This window comes from Rhagoletis zephyria, unplaced genomic scaffold, assembly GCF_001687245.7.
Source record: "Rhagoletis zephyria isolate East Lansing unplaced genomic scaffold, Rhagoletis_zephyria_1.1 Rzeph_scaffold_00225, whole genome shotgun sequence".
NCBI lineage: Eukaryota > Metazoa > Arthropoda > Insecta > Diptera > Tephritidae > Rhagoletis > Rhagoletis zephyria.
In genome coordinates, this window is record NW_016157309.1 from 80,945 (window position 1) to 94,292 (window position 13,348).

The 13,348-nt window shown below is 36.1% G+C and overlaps 3 protein-coding genes and 1 long non-coding RNA gene across 7 annotated transcripts; 2 read left to right on the top strand and 2 right to left on the bottom strand.

The window, feature by feature from the left end:
* Positions 1–834: 834 nt before the first annotated feature.
* LOC108358240 (myb-like protein I) lies at positions 835–4,932 on the bottom strand. Of its 4 annotated transcripts, none has more exons than XM_017609460.1 (5): positions 4,346–4,932; positions 4,134–4,278; positions 3,361–4,007; positions 3,154–3,304; positions 835–3,088 (listed from the first exon to the last, which is right to left on the bottom strand). In XM_017609460.1, the coding sequence occupies exons 1-5, from the start codon at positions 4,659–4,661 to the stop codon at positions 1,714–1,716; spliced, it is 2,634 nt and encodes an 877-aa protein (XP_017464949.1). In that variant the 5' UTR covers positions 4,662–4,932; the 3' UTR covers positions 835–1,713. The 4 variants fall into 4 exon arrangements, with proteins under 4 accessions (XP_017464949.1, XP_017464951.1, XP_017464947.1 ...); XM_017609462.1 differs by having other exon boundaries at positions 3,151–3,304; positions 3,361–3,944; positions 4,346–4,931; XM_017609458.1 differs by having other exon boundaries at positions 3,151–3,304; positions 4,346–4,931.
* Positions 4,933–5,599: 667 nt separating this feature from the next.
* Gbeta76C (guanine nucleotide-binding protein subunit beta-2) lies at positions 5,600–7,687 on the top strand. The gene is made up of 7 exons (XM_017609471.1): positions 5,600–5,966; positions 6,157–6,372; positions 6,471–6,700; positions 6,773–6,974; positions 7,069–7,198; positions 7,272–7,358; positions 7,421–7,687. Exons 1-7 carry the CDS (start codon positions 5,898–5,900, stop codon positions 7,525–7,527), a joined length of 1,041 nt encoding a protein of 346 aa, XP_017464960.1. The 5' UTR covers positions 5,600–5,897; the 3' UTR covers positions 7,528–7,687.
* Positions 7,688–7,741: 54 nt separating this feature from the next.
* Positions 7,742–8,680, bottom strand: EMC8-9 (ER membrane protein complex subunit 8/9). The gene is made up of 2 exons (XM_017609472.1): positions 8,349–8,680; positions 7,742–8,286 (listed from the first exon to the last, which is right to left on the bottom strand). The coding sequence occupies exons 1-2, from the start codon at positions 8,544–8,546 to the stop codon at positions 7,876–7,878; spliced, it is 609 nt and encodes a 202-aa protein (XP_017464961.1). The 5' UTR covers positions 8,547–8,680; the 3' UTR covers positions 7,742–7,875.
* Positions 8,681–12,212: 3,532 nt separating this feature from the next.
* Positions 12,213–13,109, top strand: LOC108358242 (uncharacterized). Its single transcript, XR_001846736.1, has 2 exons — positions 12,213–12,854; positions 12,933–13,109. It is a non-coding gene; the product is annotated as an uncharacterized LOC108358242 (long non-coding RNA).
* Positions 13,110–13,348: the final 239 nt, after the last annotated feature.

Below are 13,348 nucleotides of genomic sequence, written 5' to 3' on the forward strand. Positions count from 1 at the left end.
TCTCTCGAGGCTGATGAGTCGGCTGCTAGCTTTTAAATATATCTAATAGGTAAACAGTAGCGGGGAAAGCACACCGACCTGTGGGACCCCTGTTTAATCTTTATTGGCTTGCTAGTTTTGTCTCCAAAAATTATTGGCGAATATAAATCGCTAACCCTCTGGGAGAGAGGAAGCCTCCATGTCTTCTGGTAGCGTGAAATGGCTGTCAGAAGCAAACGCCTTTGACAGATCCAACGCTACTCCAACTGTTCTCTCACAGGGGCGGTTTCGGTTTAGGCCGCGAGTTACCTGAGTGTTTATGGCGTTAAATGCTATTGTTGTGCTGTACACTTTATGGAACCCATGCTGATGCCTCGCTGGGGTCAGGTGGTTCGTATTGCGTGGCAATGGCAAGGCCTCAAGAGTCTTCGCTATCGGGGATAGGAGGGTTATCGGCGGAGAAGACTCTCCCTTGTTGCCCGGTTTCCCCGATTTCAGCAGTGAGCTTTTTGGCTCGTTACTGATGGTTGCTCTTGACCGAGAAGAAGTAAAAAAACATAATGGTAGAGACACTGCCGTCTGTGTCCCCATTAGACAGAGGCCGATACTGATTTCAAGAATAAGCCGGACCTTTCGTCGTCGACCCGTGACCTAATTTGATGTGATTTTTTTCTCACATTATTAATTATCGACTTTCATGGGTGGATCAATACCCTATTTACCTCTTCTTTCTACGCCACTGATATATTTTTTTTAATTAATTGAGCTAGTAATAAAACTTAAACTTTAAAAATAAAATATTTTTTTTTTTGTTTAGCTAAAATCTTTATTTACATAAAATGTCTATTAATTTATAGTTTTACATGTGCTTAACTTCGTAAATATTTATGTTCATACGTATTGCCTAAAAAATCTTCACCTTATCTACAAATTCAATACAACGCGAAAAGTGTTTCAAATCACTTCAAAAACTCTCTCAATGATCAGTGAATTGAAAATGTCGCTTAGGCTAAAAAGGGGAATTAAATAAGGTTTCAATGAAACTTTATGCAATTTTCGAAAAATCTATGCAAATTTTCAACGGACATATGTATGTACCTACTATACATTTAATTTAGTAATCAACTAATTTATTGATATCTTTTTTTTTTTTATTAAGTTGTAACTCAATCAGCCCTTGTTGCAGGGCCCTAAGTAGCTAATTATTGGAGGCGCTAGACCAGAAAATAAATATATTCGTATGAAATTACATTTTCATAATAATATATGCTTTTAAGCCTAAAGTTATGCGTAAAATATAATTATTTTGGCATCTTTGAATTTTTATCGTGTTAAAAAATTTAGGTAATCAAGTTAAAGCTAAAGTGATGCTTAAAGATATCCCTCTAATTGCTTAGGTTATAAATAATTATTCAATATTTTCTGCGTATTTAAAAATTGATATCTAACAGCATTGATATATATTTGTGCTATTATTATTGAAAAAGGTCTATACTGCCATCAAAGTGGATTTTTTCTCTTTCTTTTGGAAGTTCAAGCTCAATTAATTTTGTATTCTTAGTCAAGGACACACAATTCCAAATTCAAATGTATAATAGACGCATAGCCTTTTCTTTCTAGAAGTTCAATAGGTTAAACAAAGTAATTACTCGCTAAAATTAAAGTCAACTACATAAATGACGCATAAAAAAATCTACTAAAAGTATACACCAAACGTAAGGATGCCCCTTTTAGCTAATGATTTCGCAGCGTCTCATTGATAACGCGCAGTATATCGATCTGCAGGTCGGTGAATGCCACTGGTGACATTTTTGCATTGCGTATTTTCATTGCAACTGCTTTGAAGAAGGCGCCCACCTCGTCATCGCCCACATTTTCAGTTCCTGCTGTTGAGTTAACAGCTGAGGTTGAGGTAGATGTAGCAGCTGCGGCAATTGAAGTAGCAGCAGCAGCAGCGCCACCAGCACTGCCGGCAGTACCACTCAGTGTGGTGGTAGTAGCTGTTGTTGGCGAATTATTTGCCATACTACTACTATTACTGCTGGTTATCGCCTGAATATTGATGCCATCCATGCTGAGTGAGGAGCCACTGACATTCATTAAAGCCGCTATGGCACAATTTCCACTCAAAATGTTAGCACTATTGTTGGTGGTTAAATTTGCGGTGCTGCCATTAACCAAGCTGTGTGCAAGAGTTTGTTGCTGCTGCAGTGGGGGTTTTATATCATTACTAAAGTCATGTTGCTGTTGCTGCTGATGCTGTTGTGGTTGCTGTTGTTGCTGCTGCTGATGTTGCATGATAGATTCATCGGCTGTGGTGAGTGTGGCAGTATGCGTGTCTCCACCAACTCCTAGTGACAGCAAATGTTGTTGCTGCTGCTGCTGTTGGTGGTGGAGTTGCTGCTGTTGATTGAGTTGCTGTTGTTGGTGGCTGTGTGGTGACTGAATGCGTAGCGTGGTTTGTGATGATATCTTTAACAACGACTGTTGTTGTTGTTGTTGCTGTTGCTGCGTTCTTGTTTGGTGATGTTGCAGCTGTTGTATTTGTTGCTGGTGCTGCTGTAATTGTTGTTGCAGCTGTTGTTGTTGTTGCAGCTGCTGCTGCTGCTGTAATGCTACAGCATTTTGTTGCTCACTATTATTCTCCTTTATATCTTTGAAATCATGCTCTTCCGTCTCTAGCTCATTGAGACATTCTTGTTGATTCGAATTTGTAGTCGCATTGCTTGTCGAATTCGGCGTGTAATCCGGAAAGTGTTGTTGCGATTTACGATCTTCATCATCATCGTCGGCATCCATGACATCGGCGTCATCATCATTGCCACCTGTATCGCTTGTATGGCCAATTATATAATGATCAATATCCATCTCATCATAACCGCTTACGCTGCTGCCACTAACAACACAAATATCATGCGCCGTTGAATGCAACTGATGTTGTTGCGTATGCGGACCTGATAGCGTTGGTAATGCTTGCTGTTCCAGTTCGTGTCCTACAACTGTCGCTTCAATTGGCGAACGCATGGGCGAACTGTCAATCATGTGGTCATCTATGTCTGTGTCTAGCTCGCTTTTGGGAAGTTGTACTACATTTTTGGCATCGAAGTCACTGCGAAGTGATTATTGTGTTATAAATTATACTATTTCTAATCTAAATAAAATTGATTTTACCACGCTTTATGTTTAATAAATTTCTGTAGAAAGTTAAGCGCATCGTAATGCTTCCAGCGTGGCAGTGAATCAGAATTTTCGCGATCTTTGAGTCGTTTATGTTCACGTATATATTGATCTCGCAGTGCCTTCCATTTCAAACGGCAGCGTCCGACTGTTAATTGGATATAAATTAAATATTTTAGGAATCTAAATAAAATTTGTACTAACCGATTTCCTCACCTGGCTTTTTCAACTTTCGTGCAATCTCGTCCCAAACTTCTAGCTTCATTTTTGCATTACGGTAATTTGGATGAAAATTATTATATAAAATATCTTCCTGTTGTATCATTCCAATCAAGTCTTTCTCGAAAAAACTTTCCATATTAAGAAAAGTGTGTATGGGATCATCATCCTCCTCGTCATTATGTGATTGGGTTTGATGCATTTGGCCTGCTGCTGCAGTTACGCTCTCGACCAATGCGCAAAGCATGTCATCAGCGCCCGAGTGTTGTTGTGAATGCTGCAGTAAATTGTTTTCATCCAAATCGCTGACGCTATGATGATTTGTTTGCATCGTACGAACATCTGTTGTACTCGTTGTTGCGCTTGTGGTAAGATAATTCCAACTACCACCGTGTTGCTGCATTACTGAATTTAGCTGTTCATCTGTGAGAGATGTTAGCAAACGTGTAGCTGTGACGTCATGTTTATCATCTGTATCCAAAACATTTGCATCGGTAGTGAAATTGCAACTTGTCAATTGACCATTTTCGATTTTAATACTCGGCAGCTTGGTGCAATTGTTGTTACTACTAGCGTTAGACAACGTTATATTATCGGTTTTGGTAATTATGGTGTTGGCGCGCGGCCGATAGCTAAACGAACAAATAATTTAATTTACGTTTACTAATAAGCCTACCTACTTGCTGACTTACATGCATTTTGTATAAATAACTTAGTATAATCTGCTTTTAGGTATCGTATGAAATATTAGCACTTACTTTCTCGACAACGCAAACGGCCGCAAGAATTCCAACTCTTTAAAGTACTTCCATTTAACATTGGCTTTGGTATTAAACTTGCTACGTTTCAGCTCGCGACAGTATTGATCACGCATAGCTTTCCACTTCGATTTACACTGAGCCTCTGCAAATTGTATGTACAAATAATAAATAATTTTCGTTGCTAAATTTACTATTTTTTCTTCACTTACCTGACCAACCAACAGTTTCTGCAATTTCCAACCATTTAGCATCCTTGCGATGCGTATTTCGGTAGTATTCGTGCTTGGGATTATACAGTGCCTGCTCTTGTGATACCAACGATATGAGCATAACCTCTTTGGGTATTGAAACGATATCCTCATGTAATTCGTGTGCCAAATCCGACATATCACCAATATTTACGATGTGATGTTGCTGATTTATATGATGTCTTTGGTGTTCCAAAGTGGGAGACTGTCCATCCAGCTGGACCTGCACATGCATTGTTGTAGTGCTACCTGTTTCCGTCAATGTAAGGGTCTCCATATTTGCACAAAATATCTATTTGCATGCACCACTCCACTAACTGCACATTCAACTTATTTATTAGTTCAAATATTATTTAGCCATGGGATATATAATGGTTAAAAGTTATATTTGGGCTAAATAGGACCAGAAAAACAAATTTTCCACTTTTTTTTAAGAATAAAACGAAATGTCAAAAGCTGCTAAACGTCAATTCATTGGAATTCACTGGAATGAACTACCGGAAGTCATTGGAATGCATTAACGAAGTACAGGGTGAGTTAAAAACTTTTTTTTTTGTCAAATTTAGGGGTGGCTAGTGCTGCCAGATGATTTATTTGTTAGAAAAAAATAGTTCAAGCAAAGAACGTAAATTTACGATCTTTGGTTCAAGCAAGTACCGTAAATATAAAAAAACGATAACAAAGATAGTAAATTTACTTTCTCTACGATTATTTTTTTTATTAATTTTTACGTACTTTTAAGTCGCAAGACTAACAAATAAATAAATGAAATAAAAAGGGAGTTTATGGTTTTCAAAACTGCTATTCAGCTAAAACGGGATATATTTAAAAAAATTTTTAAACGGCAGTTGGTTATCAAATCTAATCTGCATTGCTAGATATCCACGAAAGATGGCTCCACATTTATCGCGTCCCAGTAAAATTGGAAAATTGGGAAGAATGGCATAACTCTTAAAAACAAAACAAAAAAAATGTTTAAGGGTTATAAATACCCGTTATGGTTTCTATCCTCTTCACACTTTGCCCCGTATAAAACTACAGCGTACTTTAACTCATTTCTTGCGAAAATGTCCGACTGGAAATCCGGCCAATCAAACATTTGCTCTTTCGCGCAATTCTTTATTGGCCATGAAAACTGCAATTAAGAGAGTTACAAGAGTAATTACGATGAGAACTTTCACTTTCAATACACGCATGCACTCTCGCTTTTGAGTGCTCACTAAAATTTCAATCCAATTAACTAATTGCATTAATGTTTTTGTTTTTATAACGGCACAACATCATAACAGTGAAAATTTTTCAAAATATTTTTGTAGTTCAGTTTGCATGCAGACGTTGGCTTTGAAACGGCAGTAGCGGGCATATACTTAACGGTTGTTGACGAGTGTTCAGTGCATACACATTGCTTTGTACAAAGTATATTTAAAATATACATAATACAAATAAATAATAGAAGTTAAAAACATATTGGTTGCCTTAAAAACGATAAAAAGTAAAAACTCCCTCCGCCAAAATGCCAAAAATCGATCCGGAAACACAAAAATTGCATGATGAGATAAATGGAATGATTCAAAAATTCAAGGTGCCGCCTAAAAATATGCAAAATAAAAAATGTATTGCTTTTGATAAAGTTTTAAGTTCGTAAATACAAAAGATGCGAAAGTACTTAGTTGCTACACCATTTCATTAACTTAACAAAAAAAAAAAACAACATTTCAATAAAAGTTAAAAGTGTGCTAATTAAATTAATTTTTCTCTCAACCAACATTCAGGATGACCAAAAAGCCAAAGCCGACTGTACATTGCAGGAAAAATGCGGCGATATGGGTGACGTGCCCAAACTGCGTCTCGCCTCGAAAAAGATTTTAAAGGGCCACATAAACAAAGTCAACTCTGTGCACTTTGCTGGTGATTCAAGGCATTGCGTTACTGGCTCACTGGATGGCAAACTCATCATTTGGGACACATGGACGGCCAACAAAGTGCAGGTGCGTATATTGATTTCACAAGTTGCTTACATACATACATACATATTCAAACATTGTAAAGTAATCGATTTATTGGTTTTATGTTTTTTTTTTACTAGGTTATACCGTTGCGTTCGGCTTGGGTTATGACAGTTGCTTTCTCACCATCGGGCAACTTCGTAGCCTGTGGTGGTATGGATAATCAATGCACGATTTACGACGTTAATAATCGCGATGCTTCGGGCGTGGCCAAGATGACTCGAGAACTTTTGGGCTATGAAGGCTTTCTAAGTTCGTGTCGTTTTCTAGACGATGGACATCTAATTACTGGCTCGGGTGACATGAAAATGTAAGCTGAATGCTGAAATACATCAAAATAATAAATTATTTTCAAATGTATACGTATGCGACTTACTTGCAGTTGCCACTGGGATCTGGAAAAAGGCGTGAAAACAATGGATTTCAATGGGCATGCTGGTGATATTGCTGGCTTAAGTCTTTCGCCTGACATGAACACGTACATAACAGGCTCAGTGGACAAGACAGCCAAACTGTGGGATGTGCGCGAGGATTCATACAAACAAATGTTCTTCGGGCATGAAATGGATGTCAATTCCGTATGCGTAAGTGGAACTTTATATATAAAAAAAAAAAACAATACGACTGTATTTAATATATATTCTGTTATAAAATTCTACTCTCATGTATTGACTCTAGTACCATCCCAGTGGTCAGGGTTTCGCTTCTTGTTCAGAGGATCAGACAGCGCGCCTATACGATATTCGTTCAGACCAGCAAATTGCCTTATATGAGCCGCCGCAGAAAAATACAGGCTTCACTTCTTGTGGTAAATGAAACATTATAGTTGGTCCCCAAACCACAACAAGAATTTCTATAATTATACTTTTCTTTTTCTACAGCGCTATCCACCAGTGGCCGCTATCTTATGTGCTCAGGTATTGAGGGCAACATTCACGCTTGGGATACCGTTAAAGTCACACATAATGGTAAGTTCATACATTAGAAAAAAAAATCAATGCGCTTAACTTCTACCCTCATTTATTTTCAGCCATGTTGCAAGGCCACGAAAATCGCATTACATGCATTGGTCTCTCGCCGAATGGTATGTGCTTGGCCTCTACTAGCTGGGATCAACAAGTGCGCCTTTGGTTGTAAACTCAGTCTTTTAGCGAAATTTATACTCAAGCGGAATATGTTCATAATAAGCAGGCGTGTGCAAATTTTTAAAATAAAATAATTATGTAAATGCTCAGTTAATAACTAAAGTTTAAAATACATAAATACGCTACAAAACGCGCTTTTATCATGCTACATATTTTTGTCGTTTTTTATTAATATATTTATGTATATATAAGGTTTTAACTTAATCCCATATTTATTTAAATATTTCGTATAAATACAATAAAACTGAAATGCATGGATACATATTTAAAAAAAATTGCACGCTATAGCTAAAAACCAACCATGAATACCCCCATTGAATTTAATACCTTTTTTATCCAATTAGTACATGGCCATCAGCTGCTTCAAGTTATGGTTGTAGTGTTGGTTCGTCCAGTCATTTTCTGGATTATCTAAATGGTTATCAAAGTCTACTATCTCACGCATAGCGCCACGCTGTAACAATTCTGATACTGTTTGTAAAGTGGCTTTTGACTGCGATAGTGAGAAGTTAGCCTTGTTCCAACGCCCTGTCTCACCACTACTGCTGAACACCTTTAGCGCTGCTTGTGTTTGGTTTAGTCTCATGAGCTTATTATCTACGACTACGAAGCAAGCATTTTTATTGTTTTCAAGTATTTTTTCTGCTATTTTGGCAGCGGGCGCCTTTTCTACACTGCTGTCGTAGAAATTCTCTGGTGCCACATAGTAGCCGGCCAACAGCAAATTCTCGCGTTCGGCATAGGCGTCAACCTTTAAAATGTTTATTAACTAAAATGAAAAGCACACTTAAAAGGGGGAAAATGAGTACATACCTGTGTAAGCGCTATCTCTGCCATAGGTGTAACGTAGAGACACTGATGGAAAAGTGGTATCGCATCCACTATCTGGACTGTATTGCCTTTGGGTGCTTTTTCGCTCAACAGCACGCCGTTCACGGCCAAGTGTGGATATTTGGCGGCATGGAAAATTATTTTGGCATAAGCACGTTCGTTGAATTGATATTCTGTCATTTTGGCAGCACGCAGCGTTTGTATTTCTTTCAAGAATATTAAAATACAAGAAGGACTTCCGAAAAAAACACGTACTCTAATTAATAAAGTTCTAATCAGCTAATGAAATAAATTAATGCTGTCAAAACGTGACAGCTGTCACGCGAATGCGTTCGGGAATGAAGGTAATAGAAATTAGCCATTGTGAACAGTGTTGCCGCGATTCTTTTTGGCCGTAGCGAAATTTCTTTAAAAAAGGGCTAGAAAAGGCGTTGAGGCTAAAAATGGGAGCTCAAATTTTTCACTTACGTATACATATATGTATATGTATACACGCAAACATTTTCAATAAGTAATGGTATAGAATAACAATGGACTCTGGAAAAAAAGCTAATATTTTATCCAACCAAAAACATTTTTGTACATAAGGGGAAATATACGAACCCAGCTTGCTGGCTCCATCAAGTGATTGTACTATCAGGCTCGAAGCATATAACTTACCAGCATGCTGGTACAATCAGCCTTATTGCCAACTCCATGTGAAAAAATCGTTCCCATAATTCAACATGCAACATGTTTTCCTTTATAATTTTTGGGAAAATTTGTTCACATGAAATTCGCGATAGGGCTTAATATTTATTTCTTTACAAATGAGGTCGAGGAAGGATCGAAACTGGCATATCTTATCTTCATATATCTTTGAATGAAGATATTCAACAATGATTGAAAAGCAAACGAAAATAATATGAGCCAAATAATTTTATATAGCTAGAAATCTCATAATGAGACGCAAAATCCCACGCGTCCTTTTGTGATACGAAAATATCAAATTATGGACGAAATCCCAAAACTTGGCAACAGTGATTGTGAATGCCAATAGAAAGAGTTGCCGGAAAATCGAGTTTATAAAATGGGAAAATTTGATAAAAATTTAATTTTAATCATTTTGGCAGTCAAAGAGACCTGTTCATGTCAGCTTAAAATATTTAGAGTAATTTTTAAGTTTATTTGTGAAGAAATTCATAAAATTAGCAATATTTTTCAAGCCATTTTAACAAGCGACTTTTAGGCTTGTTCAAGCGCAAGTGCAACTCTGCGCTTCGGTTAGTTTCCGCCGCCATTTGTGAAACTGAGCGTCTATTTCCTTCCTGGTGGTTAAAAAAATAGTGAGAAATGTGAAGCTCTTGTAAAATAATGCAGCAAATATAGGGATTAGTGTTCAAAGTTATAGAAGTGAGTGTTTTCTTCCCGAAGTATATAGAATAAATGCATAGGCTTCAAATATGAGTGCAAATTTCACAACTGTTTTAGTGAAGTGAGTGAACTTTGCTGGCCAAGAGAGCAGAGATTGTAAAAATGCCTGAAATTGTGACGAAGGTAAAAAATCTGCCAACAAATTAACAAATCATCGATATTATGAGTGTGGTAAGCTATTTAAAAAGACATAATAAAAATAAATCAGTATTATCGTTGTTTAGTAACTCAGTTGCTGAACGCATAGCCTCAGCGAGAAATGTTGACGGCGTGCTGCATTGCTTTCCCCTCTAGATTAATTCAGTTGGTTTCAGTCGTTCCAAGAAGCCTTCCTGAGCTTCTTTAGTTCATAAAATCGCACTTCTTTATGGTATTTGTTTAAAGTTCATATAAAATGTCGTTTATTGCATTTGTAGAGCTACATGCATCATATAAACTTATACATTCGCTTAAATTGTAAATAGGAAAAGCCCTTCTATGTAGAAAGCAAACAGGGAAACACTTTTTGAAGTGAAACTTCTTTAGCGGCGGTTGGTTGGTCGGGAGGAAATTGGCAAATTCAGCGGAAATTGCACACCGAAATGGTGCAACGACAATGATGCAACGGAAATCGTTGGGATGGAAACAACTGCTTCTTGAATGTACATATGTTATACATTTAACAAAAACTTGATAATAAAAGGTTAAAGAATAACACTTAGAAAAAGACCAATACAAGAATGAAAGTAAAGGTGAGTACGTACATAGATAAACAAAAGGATACAGGCAATAGTAAAAATAAAAACAAAAACAAAAATGCGTAAAGATAAAGGCAAAAATGAAGACCAAGGTAAATTTAAACACTTATATAAGGGCCAATTTGAAGGGGAATATGTAGATGAAGAAAATTATAAACGTAAAAGTAAAAACAAAGATAAATATAAAGAAAAAGGTGAGGATGAGGATACCGATAAAAGTAAAGATGAAGATACATTTTGGGATTCTCGGGACTTATCGATATAATAATTGATATTTTTATCGGTTGTGTTATCCATTTTGTTATTGATATTTTTATTGATTTTCTAATCGATTTTTGTTATTGATTTTGTATCGATTTTGTTCCCGATATTTTTATCGGTTTTTTAATCGATTTTGCTCCCAATAATATAGATTTTGCTACCGAATTTTTTTATCGATTTTGTTATCGATATTTTATCGATTTCGCTTTATAGATTTTGTTACCGATTATTTATCGATTTTGTTATCGATAGTTTTATCGATTTCGTTATCGATATTTTAATCGATTTTGTTATCGAAATTTTTATCGATTTTCTATTATTATTGATTTTGCTATCGAAATTTTTATCGAATTTGTCTTCGATTATGTTATCGATATTTTTATCGATATTTTGCTGGATGTTTCTATCGATTTTGTTATCGATAGAGTATAAAGGTAAACATGAAGATAAAGGAAAACAGAATAACAAATGTAATTAAAACGAACATTGTAACGTAAGTTTTTTTCTTCACCAAAGTGGCCTAGGCGCACTTTCTTTTTTTTCAAACCTTGGGTAAGCTTTTTAGCAAGGCTTAACTTAAGAAGGCCTACCCAAAATTGCCTTTGGGTCGCTGTAGGTGTACATTTGACAAAAGTACATTTACGCGCATGAAGCTAATCAAAAAATAATATTGTCAAATAAAATTGAGCGAATTCTCTGGAATTCTGCTGGGGTTTAACTCTTTGCGCTAGAAGGATGCGAATTAAACTCGCTGATAGAGGAAAATGACTTTAGGGCTTCTTAAAATCTGGTCAACTACTTTCTTTCAAATATTCCTTCTTCATTTTTGTTTCTATTTTGCGATATATACATCTATTGGACATGATAAAAACATAGCAAGGTAGAACCGTTCTCTCAATTTGTCGGCCATGACAAACATTTTAAAATCATATAAAAGTGAAAATAACAAATAAAAATTGTTCGAAATTGTTGTTGCTTGAGATTGAAAATGAAAATGTGTGTGTGAGTTTGTGAGTAAATTTAAAAATTAAATTGTTTGGAAACGTCAAGAATTTCAAAAGTGACTCTCAGCGGTTCTACCTTACTATATTTTTATCATGCTATTGGATGTGTTTGGGTTGAGTAGGTACAGTATCCGGACTTTAGTAGCGCCAGAGCTACGTGGGTCTCTCGATGCAGCTGAAGGTTTTCATCTGCTATGGGTGCTGATTGAACTCTGACAACTTTATTCGCGAAGCTATTGCTTCTGTCTCGGTAAATGTCGCTTATGTCTTGTCTTTTAGATCGCCGAGCCCTAGTAAGTCATCGTTTGCTAACTGGCATCGCCTAAAAATGGATGAGGAGGTAGATATTTCATTATGCTAAACATGGTTTCATAGACATCAAACTTGCTCCGTCCTCAAGTAGTAATAAAAACATTAGAATTTCAATTTGTTTAGGAATTTTATTTTATTTTTCATATTTTTTAAACAATTAAATTTTCTTTGAGAAAAAATTTATTTTTTTCTGTATTCCTTAGTTAAAAATACTAACATAATTTAAAACGAATATAAACTGTTGTGATATATTTGGCGCTTTTCTTGAAGGGAAGAAAAAGAAGAGATGTAAAGGGGAAAATAGTGCGCAGAAAAGAATTTAAGTTGAGTGTTGAGTGAAGTAAAGAAAGATTTGAAATAAAAAGGAAAAGATGTATATCACTTTGTACAGAAAATTGTATACACTAGACTAATAGACAGGATAGTTTTCAATAAAACGAAGGTGAAGGCAAGAAAATAAAGTAATATGTAAAAAGGACAAAACGAGAGAAAAGAGAGAGATAAATAAATAAAAGAAGATGGGAGGAGCACGGGAAATAAAAAGTTTGAAAGATAGTTTGGATATAGAGACTTTAAAAGTAGTGTGTGACTTTAAAAGGCTTAAGCTTCATTAGTAAAATAAGTTGGAATATGAAGCTTGGAATGAACTAGAAGAATAGTGTATAGATGAGGTAAGGAATAGGCTTAAAAATACATAAAGATCAGGGAAACGAAGATTAAGCTTCTGTGTGCGAAGCAAGAAGTAAACGAGAGAGGAAGAAGTAGAGAGGGAGAATGACAGAGAGCGGGAGATTGAGATTTAGAGAAAGAAAAATTGAGAGGAAGATTGAAATTGAGAGAGGGAGAGAGAGAAACAAGTAGAGAGAGGGCGAATTTCAGAGAGATGGAGACTTAGAGAGAGGGTGAGGGAGGGAGTGAGAGAAAACTGATGGCGAGAGTGCAGGTAGTGCGAGAAAACGGAAACAATGGTAGAAAAGCTTGTAGTTGAGGCTAGGTACAGAACTGAGTTTATAAAATAGACTTAAACTTTCATGGAAATGAAAAATGTTTAGTATAAAGTTAATAGAAACACAGACTAAACTCTTGCGTGAGAAGGCAAGAAGTAAACGAGTATGTGAGAGAGAGAAAAAGATTGAGTATTTTCCACGGTAACATTGCTTCGCTTTACATTTTGAAGAAATTATTACATTTTTTTAATTTAGTTGTTTTGTTTTGTTTAATAGATCAGACTCTCGGTGGAACTACTACGAGTTGC

Excerpts from the sequence above, each read along its gene's own strand:
- LOC108358240 (XM_017609458.1), bottom strand. The coding sequence starts at position 4,661 with ATGGAGACCCTTACATTGACGGAAACAGGTAGCACTACAACAATGCAT. Across the intron at positions 4,279-4,345 it reads AGAAACTGTTGGTTGGTCAG|AGGCTCAGTGTAAATCGAAG; the intron begins GTAAGTGAAGAA and ends TACAATTTGCAG. Across the intron at positions 4,008-4,133 it reads CCGTTTGCGTTGTCGAGAAA|CTATCGGCCGCGCGCCAACA; the intron begins GTAAGTGCTAAT and ends TTGTTCGTTTAG.
- Gbeta76C (XM_017609471.1), top strand. The coding sequence starts at position 5,898 with ATGCCAAAAATCGATCCGGAAACACAAAAATTGCATGATGAGATAAAT. Across the intron at positions 5,967-6,156 it reads GAATGATTCAAAAATTCAAG|GATGACCAAAAAGCCAAAGC; the intron begins GTGCCGCCTAAA and ends ACCAACATTCAG. Across the intron at positions 6,701-6,772 it reads GGCTCGGGTGACATGAAAAT|TTGCCACTGGGATCTGGAAA; the intron begins GTAAGCTGAATG and ends ACTTACTTGCAG.
- EMC8-9 (XM_017609472.1), bottom strand. The coding sequence starts at position 8,546 with ATGACAGAATATCAATTCAACGAACGTGCTTATGCCAAAATAATTTTC. Across the intron at positions 8,287-8,348 it reads CAGAGATAGCGCTTACACAG|GTTGACGCCTATGCCGAACG; the intron begins GTATGTACTCAT and ends AACATTTTAAAG.